The sequence below is a fragment of the Nematostella vectensis genome, chromosome 9 (assembly GCF_932526225.1).
Source record: "Nematostella vectensis chromosome 9, jaNemVect1.1, whole genome shotgun sequence".
Taxonomy (NCBI): domain Eukaryota; kingdom Metazoa; phylum Cnidaria; class Anthozoa; order Actiniaria; family Edwardsiidae; genus Nematostella; species Nematostella vectensis.
The window spans coordinates 7,764,448-7,788,829 of record NC_064042.1 but is presented as its reverse complement, the minus strand read 5'-3'; the positions used below and the strand labels follow the sequence as shown (position 1 = coordinate 7,788,829).

The following is a 24,382-nucleotide window of genomic DNA, read 5'->3' as shown; positions in this document are numbered from 1 at the left end:
AACATTAAACAGAAAGATATTGAAAATGATATTAAAAAAAATAGATATGGTAACAGCATGGCAAGACACGAATTAGTACTTATACAAATGTCAGCCAGAACACGGCCGCTGGAGATCGCGACAAACTACGCCCGTTCCCTCCCTTAACTTACCAGTATTTCCAAAATCTGACCATAAAACATCTTTAGGTCGCGTGCATTTCATAACTCCGTTTAGTTGCGTTGTCTCTGAGAATAAAAGGTGTTATGTGGCCGTACAGGCCCTGGTCACAGCATGCTGCCATAACAACAGCCTAATTCCCAAGAAACGCTTAAAACAAAACAATATTTTCACGTAAATCTTCAGCGAGCTATGCGTGGCGTACCCTGATAAGACAGATCTAGGAACCTGGTTATTGCCTACCAATGCGCGGCTGTGTCGGGTACCTTAGCATTGTTCTGCTATCGCTTGATAACGGTGCTTGGGGCCAAATTCTCCAGCCTAGCTGTAAAGCTTCAAGCTGCCATACGACGTTTTAGCGAATGTCTGAAGGTATGGTCTATTTTTCCTCTTTATATGTCCTGGAAGGTTCAATTCTCGGCCGGTGAGCTCAGTTTTTTTTTAACTTTTGATTACATTTTTATGGCTGTTTTATCAGTCGCACAGCCAGGATTTGCAGACTGGGTATGCGCCGTCATGTTATTCTGCAATAGAAAACTGCCAATTTTGGGCGGTCGGGCGTGAAACATTGGGTGAATAAGCCTAGCAAAAAAAATTGGGAAATACAATACAAAAGAAACATCTAACACTTTCTAAAAAGGTCTAGTTATGGGGATGAAAATGCGGAAGAATTCATGTTAAAGTAAAATATAAATACAAAACAAATCCAAGGAAAATTGTTTTATGTTCTATTTAGCTGGGGTTCGAGTTACAGAGGATTCGAGTTAAACAGGTGACGAGTTATCTCTATATAGTGTATATTACATTTGATGCTTGCTGCCAGCGTCGAAGCAGTGATATGTTTCGCGTTTTCACGAAACATCGCTCAACCAGGCCTCAGTCTACTTCTTTTTTGATTCCTCGTCGCATCGGCGTCTCAGCGGTATCACCCATCGCCTGTTGCGCATAAGAAGCATGACGCGTACACAGGCTGAGGTGATCAGTACACCGCATGTTGTACACAGGAATCCCGTCACTAGTAGATGCGTACAGGTGATGTGGTCTTTATGGGGGTATGGTTCTGGCTTCTGACGAGAAGAAGAGATCGATGAAATGAAATAAAATAAGAAGTACTAGATGGATTCGATTATTTTATAAGAGGTAGCATTTGTTATGGCCATTATTTGCATTTCACATAGAAGTTAGCTAGGTTAATAGAGGTAAGGAAAGAGGGAGATGCAGGCCCGTACCAAGGATTTTTCTTGGGGGAGTGCGACATCCAAAAACAGTGGACCTAATTTTTCCGGGTTGGGGGTTTGGAGGGGGTAAGATTTCTGATAAAAATCTGACCACCCCCAATGGAAAAAGGAAAAAATTTTTTGCCATTTGACTGCCACGTTTTTTATCGGATTTGGCTACAAAATGTTTGACTTTTAGATTTATGACACAGATCGATTAGAACCTCCACTAGTTCACTTATGCTTTATTCTTTTGTCTATAGCACGTTTCTGCGAAACCCCATAGTCATAGCAGAGCCCCTGCGGAGCCCCATAGTCATAGAAAAGTGGTATAGCTATACGATAAAGTTCCCGTGGTCACGGTGGTCACTGTCTGGCGTCCTCGATTCCATGCGACGCCATTTTCTGCCATTTGTCATGACAATAGCTCACTCCTTGACGAAGGCGATGTTTTGCGAAGTTTTATTTCATTTTACCCTGGTTCCAGAGCCTCGAACGTCTCTCTATTTAGTGGCCAGCGACTCGAACATCTCTCTATTTAGTGGCCAGCGAGACGTTCGAGGCTCTGGAACCAGGGTATAGTATGCTCGCCTGATATACTTTTGAAACAAAAAAATATCACGACAATAAAGTATAAGGGTCAACTTATCTCATGTTAGCAAATCAACTTCCTAATAGAATCAGATTTTAGCGATATTTTGAAGAAAATAAACTCACATGAGAAAAGTTCTAACTCACTTAATTTCACAGTCATAAGTAAAGTTAAAAGCCTAGACTCACAGCATAGCTAAAACTGTTATTTTTACTAAATCTGAGTGAACTCTGAGCGCATATTTTCACCTGGTTTTGAAATTATTATACGATTACGAGCTTGCATGGCTATATGTAATGTAGCATGTAATTATACTCTTAATATTTTGAAAAGGCGTGAAAGTCGCTAGAAAATTTGTATTGGACGTTTGATAAGAATTCCTTCAGGATTTTTTTTCTGGGAGGTCTGATTTCCGTAGCACCCTTTATTAAGAGCAATACGTCAAAGCAAAGACATACAACAACAGCCAAGAACTATGTTTGCTTCTAAAAACATTTTTGGTACACCTAGTCATAGGCTCGTTTTATGAAAATCATTTACCATATATGAATCTCCAACTAATAAACTGTCGGTGTGTGAAAGATGCGCTACAGATTCTAATGAGTTACAAAATAGGAGGGTAAATTAAAAAGTGTACCATTTACTCGTTCTCGACTAAATCTTTGTTCTAGCCGTAGAAGCGTGCGTAAATAGCAAAAGAACAAAATTAACAAGTGACCGTGCATTCCAGCATGGCAACTTCGTTAAAAATAAATTTCCCTCTTTTTTTTTCTCCAAAATTTTGTTTATTTGTGCTGAATGAAGATTTGTTTTTATGCGTGAACACTACTCTTTAGGATGAGGGACAATTTAGAAAATGAAAACAAAGAAAACGCTCAAAATAATTTTATTCACGTCCTAGAGATTTTATGCTAATGATCGAGCATGATTTTTATTCTAAATTTCATTTTTGCAATAAATCATGGTGGTGAGACACGGAGAGAGAAGGTAGAAAAGCAGCGAAAGATACCCCTAACCCTCTTTAAAGCTAGAAACATCACTTTTGGTACTCCGCCTGAAGAAGGAAAATGCCATTTATATGATAGTGTAAGCTGTTTCGTTTGTGAAGAGTTGTTTTACCAGCTTTTAAGCAAAGCGTCAATCGAATCAAAATGTAAACATATGACTAATGATTGTTATTAAACAAGAAAATACTTGGTAAATAAGTTCTCTATGACAAGAGTCATCAAACTGCAATGTGACTCATAGTCCCTTATTGTTAAAAAGCGGCTAAAAATGTGCGAAGCGCCTTGGTTAAAATCTGTTAAACCACATGGTGCATGTTGCTGTGCTCCAAAAAGGTTAGTGAAGACCCTTTTTAGCTATGGTTGAAAATCAGACAGCCTTTGTTACATCAACCGTATGCTAGATCAAAGGTAAACCCCCGTGAGCCAACTAAGAGTTCATCAATGACAATTAATTATATAATTTTAAAGGGAAGCTTTAAAAGACCAAAAAGGCGTTGTGAACAATATGCCATAAATTTAAGTGAAGGAAATTTTAAGCCCTCTAGGTTTCTTAGTAAATTCGGAAATATTGTCCATGTCCCTCCCGAGGGACAAGATCAAAGGCATAAAACGGGAAAGCCAAAAAATGCTGGGGAAAATGAAATTATTTCTCCTTTTATGTATTAAAACAGAGAATCATTAACCTAAAAATAACATTCTGCTTTTTACATAAAAACTGCTTAGGGATTTTCTTCTGACTATACGAATCGAAATTCAATCAAATCTGGGGCTCCGCTTTTCGGCTGTGCCTAAATATATCTAGTAAGGTTAGAAAGGGGGGAGATGGGAGTTGTTATGTAATAACCATGAGTTGCATTTCAAATATAAGGTAAGTGTGGTTAACAAGGTTAGAAAGGGGAGGGGGATTAGGTAAGTTGAGGAAAGGTAAAGTGAGAATGAGGTGAGGTGAGGCGAGGCGAGGTGAGGTAAGGTGAGGTGAGGTGAGGTGAGGTGAGGTGAGGTGAGGTGAGGTGAGGTGAGGTGAGGTGAGGTGAGGTGAGGTGAGGTGAGGTGAGGTGAGGTGAGGTGAGGTGAGGTGAGGTGAGGTGAGGTGAGGTGAGGTGAGGTGAGGTGAGGTGAGGTGAGGTGAGGCGAGGCGAGGTGAGGTAAGGTGAAGTGAGGTTAGGTGAGGTAAGGTGGGATAAGGTGAGGTGGGATGAGGTGAGGTGGAGTTGAACTGAGGTGGGGTGGGGTTGAGGGGAGGTGAGGTTATTTACCTGTTGTCCGTCACACGCTCCATCTTGCTGGTAATTACACCTGGTGCTTCCCATGCATTCCCTGTTCTTCACCAACATAGAGTGGAACTCATCCTTGCCAACGCTATAGTCGCCACAGGTCGGGAAACCCGCAGGTGGAGGTGGCAGTCCCTTCTCCGTGATGTTTAATGTGAGTGACATGCCTTCACTAAGGTGAAGCATCTGGTGGCAATGCAGTAACCAATACCCTGAAAAATATTCCGGAATGCACAAACCTGGCAAACTGTGATCCTGACTCAACAACAGACGCGTAAATAAGGGTTCGTGCAGAGTGTGTCATATGGAAAAAAAGATAGTGTTTGCGACACTCCCATAATAATAAATGAACCACTTTTTGGCGGCCAAGGGAATCCCCTCATGTACGCGCTTACCAACATGTAACAATCGCTAGACACTAAGGCTATGTATCAAACACCGTATGGAAGCGTAGGAGTCCCAAATTTGGCACAAATTTGGTTGAAATGTCTGTTACCTGGGTTGTTGCTTTTGAAACGCAGCACAGCGTACCCATAAGCTGGGACATTAACTACATTTTTGACAATTGGCCGGTCGCTTAGCAACGCCGATCTTGGTCTAGTCTTCCACCGAGTCCGACTGCAGATTTCGTTTTCACATGCAATGTCCGGGTTACGTCTGATTGGTCTGCCTGTGGTTTGGTTTACAACAGGATACCCGATTTTCATGATCTAAGTGCGTAAGAAAGAAATTCAAGCATTGCAAATAATAATCAACATGCCTGCTACCAAATCAGCGCATGTATGGATTGTTCTAAATATTATTTTAAAACAATAATGTAAAATCCGTGATAGATTGGGACTCTCCAGAGAAAGTAAGCGATGGAAAAGAATCACGCGACAACTGACCGATAAAAAGCAATGCTTGGTTATGCCACGCTTCCTTCCCAGTAACACTGTTCGTATAAGCCTTTACTGTTCAGGGTATTACATGTTTATATGAAGCCTTACAGTGCTTAACATTGTAAGACTTCACATAAACATGTAATACCCTACATCAAACTGTTTGTACTAATTTCAAGCTAAACCCGTGCATGTGTACAGGGTGTTTGTATGAGGCTTTATAGTACTTAAAGCAGTACCATGTGTACAGGGTGGTAAAAGGAGTTGTTTATATGAGGCTTTATTATAAGTTATAGCATGGCACACGGGGAAATTAGTGATTAAATGTCCCCGCAACTGAGGGATGATTAGTTATGATTAGTTCCTAGATTAGTTCCGACGCCGGGACCGGTAAATTCAGAAACTAAATCTCACTCATCATTAATGCATAAGGGAAATTTAGAACCATCTATTGTTTTCGAGGGAATTTCGCCAGTAATCGTCCCTCAGAAAACAAAAGGATCCGACGTGATCATCATATTACTGTTGTTTAACACAACTGGAAGCTATAACCGTGCATGTGCACAGGGTGTTGCGTGTTTATATGAGGCTTTACTGTACTTAAAACTCCTTAAAGCCGTACCCTTGAATGTGTGTATGAGGCTTTACTGTCTAAACACACCTGAAAGCCTTGCCCTTGAATGTGTGTATGAGGCATTACTGTACTTAAAACTTCTTAAAGCCGTACCCTTGAATGTGTGTATCAGGCTTTACTGTCTAAACACACCTGAAAGCCGTGCCCTTGAATGTGTGTATGAGGCTTTACTGTCTTAACAAACCTGAAAGCCGTACCCGTGAATGTGTGTATGAGGCTTTACTAACTTGACACACCTGAAAGCCGTACCCGTGAATGTGTGAATGAGGCTTTACTGTCTAAACACACCTGAAAGCCGTACCCGTGAATGTGTGTATGAGGCTTTACTATCTTAACACACCTGAAAGCCGTACCCGTGAATGTGTGTATGAGGCTTTAATATGTTGTTAACACACGTGAAAGACGTACCCGTGAATGTGTGTATGAGGCGTTACTGTCTTAACACACCTGAAAGCTGTACCCGTGAATGTGTACAGGGTGGTGCATTGAGCTGTGACGCATATCACGGGGATTGACAAGCCCGTAAGACGTCATCACCAATTGGACCGTCCTATTGGCAGGAATGTTAATCACGTGCGTACAGCGGCAACCATGCACAGAGCACTGTTCTGGACAGGGCGTGGTCCCCCACGTGGACTGCTTCTGGAATAATGGGGCACGTGGCATCACATTCTTGCGCATGTTTATAGAAGATCCAATCGAGAACCCAAAGTTGAGAAAAACCTCGAAGATGTCTTCTCCGGGTTCAATCTCTTCTGGGTCGTGGAATGCTGTGTCAATCTTTAGCTGAGTTACGTGTATACACTTTTGGTTTGGGTACCAGAGCTCATGGTAGAGTACCCAAGGACAGTTGAGGACAAGACAAGGTATCTTTTGGCTGCATTCTACGGGTGTTGAATGAGGCTCTTGTTCTGCATCGTGGCCTTCATATCGAAGTACGGCTAAGCCTTCGTCGGATTTCCCATCGGGCATTGGGTTCGGAGAGGATCCGGTACGAATTACAGTGGCACGGATCCAGTATGAGCCTATGGGCTTGTCAGCGGAGAGCTCGACCACGAAAGACTCGCCATGAAAGCCTAGAACCGAATCAACTGTGACTGGCTCTACGCGATGGCCGTCCATTTCAATTACTGTCAAATTGTGCTGATCGACGGAAAACCTATCGACACAAGGAGAAGGATGTGAGCCAGGGACACGAGGAGGAGGATGTGAGCCAGGGACACAAGGAGGAGGATGTGAGCCACGGACACAAGGAGGAGGATGTGAGCCAGGGACACGAGGAGGAGGATGTGAGCCAGGGACACGAGGAGGAGGATGTGAGCCAGGGACACGAGGAGGAGGATGTGTGCCAGAGATACGAGGATGAGGATGTGAGCCAGGGACACGAGGAGGAGGATGTGAGACATTGACACGAGGAGGAGGATGTGAGCCACGGACACAAGGAGGAGCATGTGAGCCAGGGACACGAGGAGGATGTGAGCCAGGGACACGAGGAGGAGGATGTGAGACAGGGACACAAGGAGGAGGATGTGAGCCACGGACACGAGGAGGAGGATGTGAGCCACGGATACAAGGAGGAGGATGTGAGCCAGGGACACGAGGAGGAGGATGTGAGCCAGGGACACGAAAAAGAGGATGTGAGCCAGGGACACAAGGAGGAGGATGTGAGCCAGGGACACGAGGAGGAGGATGTGAGCCAGGGACACGAGGAGGAGGATGTGAGCAAGGGACACGAGGAGGAGGATGTGTGCCAGAGATACGAGGATGAGGATGTGAGCCAGGGACACGAGGAGGAGGATGTGAGACATTGACACGAGGAGGAGGATGTGAGCCACGGACACAAGGAGGAGCATGTGAGCCAGGGACACGAGGAGGATGTGAGCCAGGGACACGAGGAGGAGGATGTGAGACAGGGACACAAGGAGGAGGATGTGAGCCACGGACACGAGGAAGAGGATGTGAGCCAGGGACACAAGGAGAAGGATGTGAGCCAGGGACACAAGGAAGAGGATGTGAGCCAGGGACACGAGGAGGAGGATGTGAGACAGGGACACGAGGAGGAGGAAGTGAGCCAGGGACACGAGGAGGAGGATGTGAGCCAGGGACACGAGGAGGAGGATGTGAGCCACGGACACGAGGAAGAGGATGTGAGCCAGGGACACAAGGAGAAGGATGTGAGCCAGGGACACAAGGAAGAGGATGTGAGCCAGGGACACGAGGAGGAGGATGTGAGCCAGGGACACAAGGAGGAGGATTTGAGCCAGGGAGACAAGGAAGAGAACGTGAGCCAGGGACACAAGGAGGAGGATGTGAGCCAGGGACACGAGGAGGAGGATGTGAGACAGGGACACAAGGAGGAGGATGTGAGACAGGGACACAAGGAGGAGGATGTGAGCCAGGGACACGAGGAGGAGGATGTGAGCCAGGGACACAAGGAGGAGGATGTGAGCCAGGGACACGAGGAGGAGGATGTGAGCCACGGACACGAGGAGGAGGATGTGAGCCAGGGACACAAGGAGGAGGATTTGAGCCAGGGAGACAAGGAAGAGAACGTGAGCCAGGGACACAAGGAGGAGGATGTGAGACAGGGACACGAGGAGGAGGATGTGAGACAGGGACACAAGGAGGAGGATGTGAGCCAGGGACACAAGGAAGAGGATGTGAGCCAGGGACACGAGGAGGAGGATGTGAGCCAGGGACACAAGGACAAGGAGGAGGATGTGAGCCAGGGACACGAGGAGGAGGATGTGAGACAGGGACACAAGGAGGAGGATGTGAGACAGGGACACGAGGAGGAGGATGTGAGACAGGGACACAAGGAGGAGGATGTGAGCCACGGACACGAGGAGGAGGATGTGAGCCAGGGACACGAGGAGGAGGATGTGAGACAGGGACACAAGGAAGAGAACGTGAGCCAGGGACAAAAGGAGTAGGAAGTGAGCCAGGGACACGAGGAAAAGGATGTGAGACAGGGACACGAGGAGGAGGGTGTGAGACAGGGACACGAGGAGGAGGATGTGAGCCAGGGACACAAGGAAAAGGATGTGAGACAGGGACACGAGAAGGAGGATGTGAGCCAGGGACACAAGGAGGAGGATGTGAGCCACGGACACAAGGAGGAGGATGTGAGCAAGGAACACAAGGAAGAGGATGTGAGCCAGGGACACGAGGAGGAGGATGTGAGCCAGGGACACAAGGAAGAGGATGTGAGCCAGGGATACGAGGAGGAGGATGTGTGCCAGAGATACGAGGAGAAGGATGTGAGCCAGGGACACGAGGAGGAGGATGTGAGACATTGACACGAGGAGGAGGATGTGAGCTACGGACACAAGGAGGAGCATGTGAGCCAGGGACACGAGGAGGATGTGAGCCAGGGACACGAGGAGGAGGATGTGAGACAGGGACACGAGGAGGAGGATGTGAGCCAGGGACACGAGGAGGAGGATGTGAGCCAGGGACACGAAAAAGAGGATGTGAGCCAGGGACACAAGGAGGAGGATGTGAGCCACGGACACGAGGAGGAGGATGTGAGCCACGGATACAAGGAGGAGGATGTGAGCCAGGGACACGAGGAGGAGGATGTGAGCTAGGGACACGAAAAAGAGGATGTGAGCCAGGGACACAAGGAGGAGGATGTGAGCCAGGGATACGAGGAGGAGGATGTGTGCCAGAGATACGAGAAGGAGGATGTGAGCCAGGGACACGAGGAGGAGGATGTGAGACATTGACACGAGGAGGAGGATGTGAGCCACGGACACAAGGAGGAGCATGTGAGCCAGGGACACGAGGAGGATGTGAGCCAGGGACACGAGGAGGAGGGTGTGAGACAGGGACACGAGGAGGAGGATGTGAGCCAGGGACACAAGGAAGAGGATGTGAGCCAGGGACACGAGGAGGAGGATGTGAGCCAGGGACACAAGGAGGAGGATGTGAGCCAGGGACACGAGGAGGAGGATGTGAGCCAGGGACACGAGGAGGAGGATGTGAGCCAGGGACACAAGGAAGAGGATGTGAGCCAGGGATACGAGGAGGAGGATGTGTGCCAGAGATACGAGAAGGAGGATGTGAGCCAGGGACACGAGGAGGAGGATGTGAGACATTGACACGAGGAGGAGGATGTGAGCCACGGACACAAGGAGGAGCATGTGAGCCAGGGACACGAGGAGGATGTGAGCCAGGGACACGAGGAGGAGGATGTGAGACAGGGACACAAGGAGGAGGATGTGAGCCAGGGACACGAGGAGGAGGAAGTGAGCCAGGGATACGAGGAGGAGGATGTGAGCCAGGGACACGAGGAGGAGGATGTGAGACAGGGACACAAGGAGGAGGATGTGAGCCACGGACACAAGGAGGAGCATGTGAGCCAGGGACACGAGGAGAATGTGAGCCAGGGACACGAGGAGGAGGATGTGAGACTGGGACACAAGGAGGAGGATGTGAGACAGGGACACGAGGAGGAGGATGTGAGCCAGGGACACGAGGAGGAGGATGTGAGCCAGGGACACGAAAAAGAGGATGTGAGCCAGGGACACAAGGAGGAGGATGTGAGCCACGGACACGAGGAGGAGGATGTGAGCCACGGATACAAGGAGGAGGATGTGAGCCAGGGACACGAGGAGGAGGATGTGAGCTAGGGACACGAAAAAGAGGATGTGAGCCAGGGACACAAGGAGGAGGATGTGAGCCAGGGACACGAGGAGGAGGATGTGAGCCAGGGACACAAGGAGGAGGATGTGAGCCAGGGACACGAGGAGGAGGATGTGAGCCACGGACACGAGGAGGAGGATGTGAGCCAGGGACACGAGGAGGAGGATGTGAGACAGGGACACGAGGAGGAGGATGTGAGACAGGGACACGAGGAGGAGGATGTGAGACAGGGACACAAGGAGGAGGATGTGAGCCACGGACACGAGGAGGAGGATGTGAGCCAGGGACACGAGGAGGAGGATGTGAGACAGGGACACAAGGAAGAGAACGTGAGCCAGGGACAAAAGGAGTAGGAAGTGAGCCAGGGACACGAGGAAAAGGATGTGAGACAGAGACACGAGGAGGAGGATGTGAGACAGGGACACGAGGAGGAGGGTGTGAGACAGGGACACGAGGAGGAGGATGTGAGCCAGGGACACAAGGAAAAGGATGTGAGACAGGGACACGAGGAGGAGGATGTGAGCCAGGGACAAAAGGAGGAGGATGTGAGCCACGGACACAAGGAGGAGGATGTGAGCAAGGAACACAAGGAAGAGGATGTGAGCCAGGGACACGAGGAGGAGGATGTGAGCCAGGGACACAAGGAAGAGGATGTGAGCCAGGGATACGAAGAGGAGGATGTGTGCCAGAGATACGAGGAGGAGGATGTGAGCCAGGGACACGAGGAGGAGGATGTGAGACATTGACACGAGGAGGAGGATGTGAGCCACGGACACAAGGAGGAGCATGTGAGCCAGGGACACGAGGAGAATGTGAGCCAGGGACACGAGGAGGAGGATGTGAGACTGGGACACAAGGAGGAGGATGTGAGACAGGGACACGAGGAGGAGGATGTGAGCCAGGGACACGAGGAGGAGGATGTGAGCCAGGGACACGAAAAAGAGGATGTGAGCCAGGGACACAAGGAGGAGGATGTGAGCCAGGGACACAAGGAGGAGGATTTGAGCCAGGGAGACAAGGAAGAGAACGTGAGCCAGGGACACAAGGAGGAGGATGTGAGACAGGGACACGAGGAGGAGGATGTGAGACAGGGACACAAGGAGGAGGATGTGAGCCAGGGACACAAGGAAGAGGATGTGAGCCAGGGACACGAGGAGGAGGATGTGAGCCAGGGACACAAGGACAAGGAGGAGGATGTGAGCCAGGGACACGAGGAGGAGGATGTGAGACAGGGACACAAGGAAGAGGATGTGAGCCAGGGATACGAGGAGGAGGATGTGTGCCAGAGATACGAGGAGGAGGATGTGAGCCAGGGACACGAGGAGGAGGATGTGAGACATTGACACGAGGAGGAGGATGTGAGCCACGGACACAAGGAGGAGCATGTGAGCCAGGGACACGAGGAGGATGTGAGCCAGGGACACGAGGAGGAGGATGTGAGACAGGGACACAAGGAGGAGGATGTGAGACAGGGACACGAGGAGGAGGATGTGAGCCACGGACACAAGGAGGAGCATGTGAGCCAGGGACACGAGGAGGATGTGAGCCAGGGACACGAGGAGGAGGATGTGAGACAGGGACACAAGGAGGAGGATGTGAGACAGGGACACGAGGAGGAGGATGTGAGCCAGGGACACGAGGAGGAGGATGTGAGCCAGGGACACGAAAAAGAGGATGTGAGCCAGGGACACAAGGAGGAGGATGTGAGCCAGGGACACGAGGAGGAGGAAGTGAGCCAGGGATACGAGGAGGAGGATGTGAGCCAGGGACACGAGGAGGAGGAAGTGAGCCAGGGATACGAGGAGGAGGATGTGAGCCAGGGACACGAGGAGGAGGATGTGAGACAGGGACACAAGGAGGAGGAAGTGAGCCACGGACACAAGGAAGAGAACGTGAGCCAGGGACACAAGGAGGAGGATGTGAGCCAGGGACACGAGGAGGAATATGTGAGACAGGGACACAAGGAGGAGGATGTGAGACAGGGACACAAGGAGGAGGAAGTGAGCCAGGGACACAAGGAGGAGGATGTGTGCCAGGGATACGAGGAGGAGGATGTGAGCAAGGGACACGAGGAGGAGGATGTGAGCCACGGACACGAGGAGGAGGATGTGAGCCACGGACACGAGGAGGAGGATGTGAGCCACGGACACGAGGAGGAGGATGTGAGACAGGGACACAAGGAGGAGGATGTGAGCCACGGACACAAGGAAGAGAACGTGAGCCAGGGACACGAGGAGGAGGATGTGAGCCAGGGACACGAGGAGGAGGATGTGAGCCAGGGACACGAGGAGGAGGATGTGAGACAGGGACACAAGGAGGAGGATGTGAGACAGGGACACGAGGAGGAGGATGTGAGCCACGGACACGAGGAGGAGGATGTGAGCCACGGACACGAGGAGGAGGAAGTGAGCCAGGGACACGAGGAGGAGGATGTGAGCCAGGGACACGAGGAGGAGGATGTGACCCACGGACACGAGGAGGAGGATGTGAGACAGGGACACAAGGAGGAGGATGTGAGACAGGGACACGTGGAGGAGGATGTGAGCCACGGACACAAGGAAGAAAACGTGAGCCAGGGACAAAAGGAGTAGGAAGTGAGCCAGGGACACGAGGAGGACGATGTGAGCCAGGGACACGAGGAGGAGGATGTGAGCCACGGACACAAGGAGGAGGATGTGAGCCACGGACACGAGGAGGAGGATGTGAGCCACGGACACGAGGAGGAGGATGTGAGCCAGGGACACGAGGAGGAGGAAGTGAGCCAGGGACACGAGGAGGAGGAAGTGAGCCAGGGACACGAGGAGGAGGATGTGAGCCAGGGACACGAGGAGGAGGATGTGAGCCAGGGACACGAGGAGGAGGATGTGAGACAGGGACACAAGGAAGAGGATGTGAGCCAGGGATACGAGGAGGAGGATGTGAGCCAGGGACACGAGGAGGAGGATGTGAGCCAGGGACACGAGGAGGAGGATGTGAGCCAGGGACACGAGGAGGAGGATGTGAGCCAGGGACACAAGGAGGAGGAAGTGAGCCAGGGACACGAGGAGGAGGATGTGAGCCAGGGACACGAAGAGGAGGATGTGAGCCAGGGACACGAGGAGGAGGAAGTGAGCCAGGGACACGAAGAGGAGGATGTGAGACAGGGACACGAGGAGGAGGAAGTGAGCCAGGGACACGAGGAGGAGGATGTGAGCCAGGGACACGAGGAGGAGGATGTGAGCCAGGGACACAAGGAGGAGGATGTGAGCCAGGGACACGAGGAGGAGAATGTGAACCAGGGACACAAGGAGGACACGAGCAAGGGACAAAACAAAGGGGATCAAACAATACATTTGATTAGATATTAAGGCGAGAAATTTAGAGAACATCAAGGGAAAGGGATGGTAATTAAACCTGTAGTTATATTCTTCTCCCGCCATGATCACGTGAATACGAATTCTCGTTCCAGGCCTAACGGCAAAGTGATGAAGGGGCCCCTTGTTGTTCCCCTTCCTCCCACGGCCGTGTATCAGTGTAGACCAATATTGAAGCGCGCTAACTTCTGTCCCGTCAAAAATAAACGCTGAAGAACAAAAACAAATAAAGCTGCTTAATGAATTTTTTTTTAACCCTTCACATACAAACTGCACTATAGGTACTAGAATACATGTGATCGATGGGCTCTAGAGTACGTTATCAAAAGGATCAGTTGTCATAGGGGATGTGCAACATGGAGGCCTCTTTAGGTTACACTTCCGGTAGAACGTATCTTTTACAGTTCCCTAAAGCTAGTGAAGCCCCTGTATAAAAAGTAATCAAATGCAAATACAGTAAATGTTGGAAAATTCGCGGGTCTTGGGTCCAAAGGTTCAATCCGCGATTTAAACCGTCAGTATTTTAATTTTTATATTAATTTTGTAGTTATTTTTTTTTTGGGGGGGGGGGGGGGTGGGGGGGCAATAAAACCTCGGGGTCCAAGACCTAACCGCGAAGTTTCAGTGTTGGCGAATTTTCCAGTCGCGAATTTTCTATTACTGTAAAATAAAAAGACAATTAGCAGCTAATGGAATAATCAACTTACTTCTCGTGGCTGGGTTGTCAAATCTTTCACCAGGCCCTCCTATTGGCATATTAAAAGGGCTGTCAAGAAGCATTTCTGATGACGTCACAGGATACCAGTCGGCAATTGTGATGACGTCATATGCCAATGTTGGCTGTGACCTATGTATAACAAGTACGCCGTGTTTCATCACCATGCATTTATACACCCTACCGATTTTGAGTGTACCGCAGTAGCACTTTTAAATGTAAGGTCACGCAACCTGTATATGTGTTTAATAGGGAACTAACACATTTCTGATCAACGGATGGCAACGGGAAGTTTAATGTTAATCTATCTATCTATCTATCTATCTATCTATCTATCTATCTATCTATCTATCTATCTACCTACCTGCCTGCCTGCCTGCCTGCCTGCCTGCCCGCCCGCCCGCCCGCCCGCCCTCCCTCCCGCCCGCCCGCCCGCCCGCCTGCCTGCCTGCCTGCCTGCCTGCCTGCATGCCTGCCTCCCACCTACCCGCCTACCCACCCACCCACCTACACACCCACCCACCCGTACTATGAGTGTACTATGACTGTACCATGACCGTACTATGACCGTACTATGACTGTACCATGACCGTACCATGACCGTACTATGACTGTACCATGGCTGTACTATGACTGTACCATGGCCGTATTATGACTGTACTATGACCGTACTACGACTGTACTATGACTGTACCATGATCGTAACATGGCTGTACTATGACTGTACCATGACCTACCATGACTGTACTATGACTGTACCATGACCGTAATATGACTGTACCATGACCGTAATATGACTGTACCATGACCGTACTATGACTGTACCATGACTGTACCATGGCCGTACTATGACTGTACCATGGCCGTACTATGACTGTACCATGACCGTAATATGACTTTACCATGGCCGTACTATGACTGTACCATGACCGTACTATGACCGTACTATGACTGTACCATGACCGTACTATGACTGTACTATGACTGTACCATTACTGTACTATGACTGTACTATGACCGTACCATGACTGTACCATGATTGTACTATGACTGTACCATGACCGTACTATGACTGTACCATGGCCGTTCTATGACTGTACCATGGCCGTACTATGACTGTACCATGACCGTACTGTGACTGTACCATGACCGTACTATGACTGTACCATGGCCGTACTGTGACTGTACCATGACCGTACTATGACTGTACCATGACCGTACTATGACTGTACCATGACCGTACTATGACTGTATCATGGCCGTACTATGACTGTACCATGGCCGTACCATGACCGTACCATGGCCGTACCATGACTGTACTATGACCGTACCATGACTGTACCATGACTGTACCATGACCGTACCATGACTGTACCATGACCGCACTTATGACTGTACCATGACCGTACTATGACTGTACCATGACTGTAATATGACTGTACATGACTGTAATATGACTGTACATGACTGTACTATGACCGTACTATGGCTGTACTATGACCGTACTATGACTGTACCATGACCGCACTATGACTGTACCATGGCCGTACTATGACTGTACCATGACCGTACTATGACTGTACCATGACCGTACTATGACTGTACCATGACCGTACTATGACTGTACCATGACCGTACTATGACTGTACCATGACCGTACTATGACTGTACCATGACCGTACTATGACTGTACCATGGCCGTACTATGACTGTACCATGACCGTACTATGACTGTACCATGACCGTACTATGACTGTACCATGACCGCACTATGACTGTACCATGGCCGTACTATGACTGTACCATGACAGTACCATGACCGTACTATGACTGTACTATGACTGTACTATGACTGTACCATGACCGCACTATGACTGTACCATGGCCGTACTATGACTGTACCATGACCGTACTATGACTGTACCATGACCGTACTATGACTGTACCATGACCGTACTATGACTGTACCATGACCGTACTATGACTGTACCATGGCCGTACTATGACTGTACCATGACCGTACTATGACTAAACCATGGCCGTTCTATGACTGTACCATGGCCGTACTATGACTGTACCATGACCGTACCATGACTGTACCATGACCGCACTTATGACTGTACCATGACCGTACTATGACTGTACCATGACTGTAATATGACTGTACATGACTGTAATATGACTGTACATGACTGTACTATGACCGTACTATGACTGTACCATGACAGTACCATGACCGTACTATGGCTGTACTATGACCGTACTATGACTGTACCATGACCGCACTATGACTGTACCATGGCCGTACTATGACTGTACCATGACCGTACTATGACTGTACCATGACCGTACTATGACTGTACCATGACCGTACTATGACTGTACCATGACCGTACTATGACTGTACCATGACCGTACTATGACTGTACCATGACCGTACTATGACTGTACCATGGCCGTACTATGACTGTACCATGACCGTACTATGACTGTACCATGACCGTACTATGACTGTACCATGACCGCACTATGACTGTACCATGGCCGTACTATGACTGTACCATGACAGTACCATGACCGTACTATGACTGTACTATGACCGTACTATGACTGTACCATGACCGTACTATGACTGTACCATGACCGTACTATGACTGTACCATGACCGTACTATGACTGTACCATGGCCGTACTATGACTGTACCATGACCGTACTATGACTGTACCATGACCGTACTATGACTGTACCATGACCGTACTATGACTGTACCATGACCGTACTATGACTGTACCATGACCGTACTATGACTGTACCATGACCGTACTATGACTGTACCATGGCCGTACTATGACTGTACTATGACTGTACCATGACCGTACTATGACTGTACTATGACTGTACCATGACCGTACTATGACTGTACCATGACGGTACCATGACCGTACTATGACTGTACCATGACCGTACTATGACTGTACCATGACTGTACCATGACCGTACTATGACTGTACCATGACCGTACTATGACTGTACCATGACCGTACTATGACTGTACCATGACCGTACTATGACTGTACCATGACCGTACTATGACTGTACCATGACCGTACTATGACTGTACCATGACCGTACTATGACTGTACCATGACCGTACTATGACTGTACCATGACCGTACTATGACTGTACCATGACCGTACTATGACTGTACCATGACCGTACTATGACTGTACCATGACTGTACCATGACCGTACTATGACTGTACCATGACCGTACCATGACTGTACTATGACTGTACCATGACTGTACCATGACTGTACTATGACTGTACCATGACCGTACTATGACTGTACCATGACCGTACTATGACTGTACCATGGCCTTACTATGACTGTATCATGGCCGTACTATGACTGTACCATGGCCGTACCATGACCGTACCATGGCCGTACCATGACTGTACTATGACCGTACCATGACTGTACCATGACTGTACCATGACCGTACCATGACTGTACCATGACCGCACTTATGACTGTACCATGACCGTACTATGACTGTACCATGACTGTAATATGACTGTACATGACTGTAATATGACTGTACATGACTGTACTATGACCGTACTATGGCTGTACTATGACCGTACTATGACTGTACCATGACCGCACTATGACTGTACCATGGCCGTACTATGACTGTACCATGACCGTACTATGACTGTACCATGACCGTACTATGACTGTACCATGACCGTACTATGACTGTACCATGACCGTACTATGACTGTACCATGACCGTACTATGACTGTACCATGACCGTACTATGACTGTACCATGGCCGTACTATGACTGTACCATGACCGTACTATGACTGTACCATGACCGTACTATGACTGTACCATGGCCGTACTATGACTGTACCATGACAGTACCATGACCGTACTATGACTGTACTATGACTGTACTATGACTGTACCATGACCGCACTATGACTGTACCATGGCCGTACTATGACTGTACCATGACCGTACTATGACTGTACCATGACCGTACTATGACTGTACCATGACCGTACTATGACTGTACCATGACCGTACTATGACTGTACCATGGCCGTACTATGACTGTACCATGACCGTACTATGACTGTACCATGGCCGTTCTATGACTGTACCATGGCCGTACTATGACTGTACCATGACCGTACCATGACTGTACCATGACCGCACTTATGACTGTACCATGACCGTACTATGACTGTACCATGACTGTAATATGACTGTACATGACTGTAATATGACTGTACATGACTGTACTATGACCGTACTATGACTGTACCATGACCGTACTATGACTGTACCATGACCGTACTATGACTGTACCATGACTGTAATATGACTGTACATGACTGTAATATGACTGTACATGACTGTACTATGACCGTACTATGACTGTACCATGACAGTACCATGACCGTACTATGGCTGTACTATGACCGTACTATGACTGTACCATGACCGCACTATGACTGTACCATGGCCGTACTATGACTGTACCATGACCGTACTATGACTGTACCATGACCGTACTATGACTGTACCATGACCGTACTATGACTGTACCATGACCGTACTATGACTGTACCATGACCGTACTATGACTGTACCATGACCGTACTATGACTGTACCATGGCCGTACTATGACTGTACCATGACCGTACTATGACTGTACCATGACCGTACTATGACTGTACCATGACCGCACTATGACTGTACCATGGCCGTACTATGACTGTACCATGACAGTACCATGACCGTACTATGACTGTACTATGACCGTACTATGACTGTACCATGACCGTACTATGACTGTACCATGACCGTACTATGACTGTACCATGACCGTACTATGACTGTACCATGGCCGTACTATGACTGTACCATGACCGTACTATGACTGTACCATGACCGTACTATGACTGTACCATGACCGTACTATGACTGTACCATGACCGTACTATGACTGTACCATGACCGTACTATGACTGTACCATGACCGTACTATGACTGTACCATGGCCGTACTATGACTGTACTATGACTGTACCATGACCGTACTATGACTGTACTATGACTGTACCATGACCGTACTATGACTGTACCATGACGGTACCATGACCGTACTATGACTGTACCATGACCGTACTATGACTGTACCATGACTGTACCATGACCGTACTATGACTGTACCATGACCGTACTATGACTGTACCATGACCGTACTATGACTGTACCATGACCGTACTATGACTGTACCATGACCGTACTATGACTGTACCATGACCGTACTATGACTGTACCATGACCGTACTATGACTGTACCATGACCGTACTATGACTGTACCATGACCGTACTATGACTGTACCATGACCGTACTATGACTGTACCATGACCGTACTATGACTGTACCATGACTGTACCATGACCGTACTATGACTGTACCATGACCGTACCATGACTGTACTATGACTGTACCATGACTGTACCATGACTGTACTATGACTGTACCATGACCGTACTATGACTGTACCATGACCGTAGTATGACCGTACTATGACCGTACCATGACTGTACCATGACCGTACTATGACTGTACCGCCTGCGCGTGCTTTAATACTACTAGCAAGGTAATCACCTGTGGACGATGAAAGCTCCGTAAAGACCATTTGCTTTTTGAGTGTCCATGTGCGAATGATACCAATGTGTACCCGCAGGCTCGGCCACGAATCGGTACTGGAAGCTTTGCTGGGTTACAGGGAGAAATGAAAAAAACAAGTAATAGCATACAGCTGCGTTGCCAGGATTTTTAACAGGAGGGGGCCCAAAAAGGACTTCCAAGGCATTTCCTCCTGTATTTAACATTTACTGTATTTTTGGCTGCTAAAGGAGGGGGGGGGGGGGGGCTAGGCCATCCCCCTGGCATAACGCTGAGTTCACAATTATCGATTAACTTTTTACTTTTTTTTTCTTAAGAACGGATTGATTAAATTGAAATACAAAACTTTATTAAGCTTTCTTCGAAACATTTTAAATTGTATTCCAATGATACTTGACTCAGGTTTAAACTTTGCCTGAAATTTCTTCCAAATTGCATCTACACTTTACTACTTTAACTGTAAATGGTATGGGTTGTGGATCCAGGTGGGAGGGGGGTGGGGGTGGGGGTGGGGGCACTTCTTTGCAATATTCATGGACTATGCTTTTCCAGCATTAGGCAATATGTTTTTTTACTAAGGTGGAAATAAGGCTGGATTTTTTGTTTCCGAACCATGTTCGTACACTGGATAGATGGTTTTAAATGTCAAATATATATATTAAAATGATATGCTTACCCTTGGTAGTATCGGGCACTGTGATATGTATGGGACGCCATCCATCCATGGGTTGTTTGTCATGTGAATACCGTGAAAGTGGAGGGATGTCGCTTCTGTTGACATTTCGTTGACAACCGTCACAACCACCTGAAACACAGTAAAGAGACTGGAAATCCACCCCACAATTTAGTTAAAAATATAATCACCACTCCACCCTTCCTTAGTTTTGAACACATCACCCCTACCCTTCCTTAGTTGAACTAATCACCCCCACCGCACCCTTCCTCAGTTACATATATCACCACACTCTACCATCCCTCAGCTAAAAATATCACACACCCCCCATACCACCTTTCCTCAGCTTTAAACATATCACCCAAACCCCACCCCTCCTCAGTTGTATTTATATCCCCAACCCCACCCTCCTCAGTTGTATCCCCAACCCCACCCTCCTCAGTTATACTGCCTCACCTCAGCACCTTCCATCACCTCCAAAGTGGGCCCAGGGAACTTATCGTTGATGGTGAAGATGGTCCGCGGCTTTGTACCATCAGCAGTATGGACCTCTTCTACTGGGACCTCATAGCCACTGGGCACTTCGCTGTAGAGAAGAGGGTGTTAATGATTAACGAACCCTCCTTGCTGTGGAAATCGAGCTCGCTTACTACTGGGCGACTACTATCGGGCTTGTTGTGAAGCCTGATGATCCGTAGCTCCAAGTTTTATTAGAGAGCAGTTCCGTTTCCGCAAATCACCTCATGAATGAAACTCGAGCCGACATGAATATATGCGAGACGCTTATCTGGGGATGGACTTATTTCAAGATCATTGCTTTTTTACAACGTACAGGGCGTAAAAATCCCCCCATAGTCTCCCACACGCTTTCAATGTCAAAATGCTGTGGCGGGTAGTCAGTTTTGTTTATCACGCCGTCTTACACGTACAGCCCCCCTCTCCATCGGACATTTAGGCGAGGCGCTTATTCGGGAGAGCCGCTTATTTGAGGGTAGCGTTTATTCATCCGAACATCCGACGATCGAGTGACACAGAAGTCCCTCCAATAACTCGTAATGCTTTGCAAGCATGATGAGATTGATGAGAATAAACGGACTACTTCTGGCAACGTTAAGTAAAAACTGATGGTGCAACGCTTTTTTTTCAATTATAGTCTATATGGGCCGCCTTTTCAGCAGAAACTGAGAAGAGCTGGACTCCAGATGATCTAAATACAGGGCTTCTGGAATTACGCGAAAAAAAACTCTAAATTACGCGGGATTCTTGGCTGAATTACGCGCTAAATTACGCGGAAAATCAATCATTACGCGCTAAATTACGCGGGATTTTGCAATACATTTTTTTTCTTTAAAAATCAAAATTTTGCAAAGTTTAGCAAAGAACGCCTAGTCATTTTATTTGTTTTTGGAAATTCAGTTCGAAATATCGCACTCTTACGAAGAATATCTCTCTTTTTTTCACGAAATATAGAGGTAACAACCCTAAAAGAACACATCAGCTACGCGGATTACGCGGAAAAAGCCAAATTACGCGCTTCCGCACAAGCGCGTAATCCCAGAAGCCCTGTAAATACAACTAAAAAAGATCGTGTTTTAGAATTGTCCTTGCAAAGAGAGTGGAGATGCTAGTGTTCTTGCACGCCAAGTTAAACAACAAAAAACGGTCTTTCTAATAGATAGCATTTCTCTTCTCCACGCCGGCTCCCCACTGGGAATGGATATCCTGGTGGGTTAGATCTTTAATAAAATAAATGTGCGGAATATTTTGAGCCATTGAAGATGACGGCGTTTCCAAAAGAGCCTGCGAAAAATCTGCAGAACTGGAATATGATATTGTGCAGATTAGCGGCCATTTTCACAAGGTATACTTAAGTAAATGCTCATGATAAGACTTTAAAAACACTGTAGTTTAGACGCTAATCATATCCAGTGTTCTTTCCCTCAGGGCTTGTCGGGCAGCGCACTCCGAGTTTTGTCCTTTGATCGTTAACTGTCTACACACGTAGACTGACCTCGACCTTAATGCTATGGTGATATTTCCACGAATAAAGAAACACAATATTGTTGCTCTTCGGATAGCAATATCTAATATCATTGTGCATTTAGAATTGAGGCAGTTCCCTGATTAATATCACCCAAAATGTCTTTTTTTTCTGCATGCAAAGATTTGTGAATTACGCGAACTCTCCCTTATCTACAGGGCGTAAAGCTGTTTATACTAATTTCAAGTTATTATCCTCGCCTAATTTATTGTCTGCATCAATTCTCTATTGCGTTTTTTAAAAAAAATAGGAAGAGTGAGAATAAATCCATATCTATCAGCTGGAAAACCAAATGGGAAATTCAAATCGGGTGCAGGTGAGCTTACCATATTACGCAACATGCAATCGTAAACCATACTTTTTGAACAACTATTCACATAAAAGACCTATCCACCAAGATTGGTAAAACTGGCAACTTTTTAGTACCGGGATTTCCGTTTAAATAGTTCCTTTGCCAGTCTCGTAAACAATGTCCTTAAAGGTATTTATTCCATTTTTCTAGGATAGAATTGTGCGGAAAAACACTCTGACGGACGGCGAAGGTATCTGATCCAGAAGTAAATAAATAAACTAGTAGAAATGATTCGTCGTACTTAGTGGACGTCATTTCAAATCAAGCACACACACTAATTATCATTGAGAGATTGATTCGTCTCACCGAGTGAATGTAGACGGAATGAGATAAAGGCTGCCGTTCGGCCGAAGCCCCACGGTATAGGACACGTGACTGCCATCCTGTAGCTTGACAGTGTGTAACATGGACCTTGCCGTCCGTATGACCAGCCTGAACTCACACACGGGCTTATAACACACTTTGGAACAAGTCAAGGGAAACGGAGATATCACAAGCAAGGCGAAGTGTAGCATGTGCCCGAGACCCATTCTCACGAATGCCGTATTTGGACGCTGCAAGCACTTGGGACGAAGTTCACGACCGCATCTGAGCATGTGCTATTCGTCCGTTGAACCTTCATAACCCTTGGTTGCATGTGAACGAAATAGGCGGGAAATTAACGGCTTGACACTGATAACTAAATTATGCGATGTCATGCCAAGCGGCTTGACACTGATAACTAGGTTATGTTATGTCACTTGCCTAGCTACTGTTTTACTCTCAACTTTTGGTAATGATTACGGCCTACGGCTTTCTAAATCAACCCTTATCGTCGGATCTTTGGCTTGGTATCTTTTATTAATTTTGATAAATGTGTCTTCAGTGTCCTGGCTTGCTGACAGATGGGATGTAGATTTAATCACCACATCACCCAGATTTTTCACTAGTTGTATTTTGACCTTGAACCTTTTCTTTATTATACGCACAGTAGCGCAAATGCCTGACCTTCTGACTCATCTTGAGTTTCGCCGATTATAATCAGCGTAATGATTAATATGCGCCGAACTCTCATCTTCGATAATCACGGGTAGTCCAACGATGAGCGTTGCGAACCTGTGTCGGGTTACACATACAGCCTT

General features: G+C 47.7%; 1 protein-coding gene across 4 annotated transcripts in view; it reads right to left on the bottom strand.

Moving 5' to 3' along the window:
• Positions 1–864: 864 nt before the first annotated feature.
• LOC5503220 (laccase-4) overlaps positions 865–24,382 on the bottom strand; it is a 40,226-nt gene continuing 16,708 nt past the window's right edge. For 2 of the 4 annotated variants that reach the window (XM_048732287.1, XM_048732285.1), the window contains exons 2-10: positions 21,325–21,454; positions 20,872–21,000; positions 20,175–20,284; positions 14,469–14,608; positions 13,802–13,970; positions 6,209–6,920; positions 4,743–4,956; positions 4,232–4,458; positions 865–1,226 (exon numbers count right to left, since the gene is read on the bottom strand). In XM_048732287.1, coding sequence (XP_048588244.1) covers positions 1,041–1,226; positions 4,232–4,458; positions 4,743–4,956; positions 6,209–6,920; positions 13,802–13,970; positions 14,469–14,608; positions 20,175–20,284; positions 20,872–21,000; positions 21,325–21,454 — 2,017 coding nt within the window. In that variant the 3' untranslated portion in view covers positions 865–1,040. Of the gene's footprint in view, positions 1,227–4,231; positions 4,459–4,742; positions 4,957–6,208; positions 6,921–13,801; positions 13,971–14,468; positions 14,609–20,174; positions 20,285–20,871; positions 21,001–21,324; positions 21,455–23,567; positions 24,032–24,382 lie in introns of those variants that run through there. The other 2 variants (XM_048732286.1, XM_048732284.1) reach the window with 2 other exon arrangements.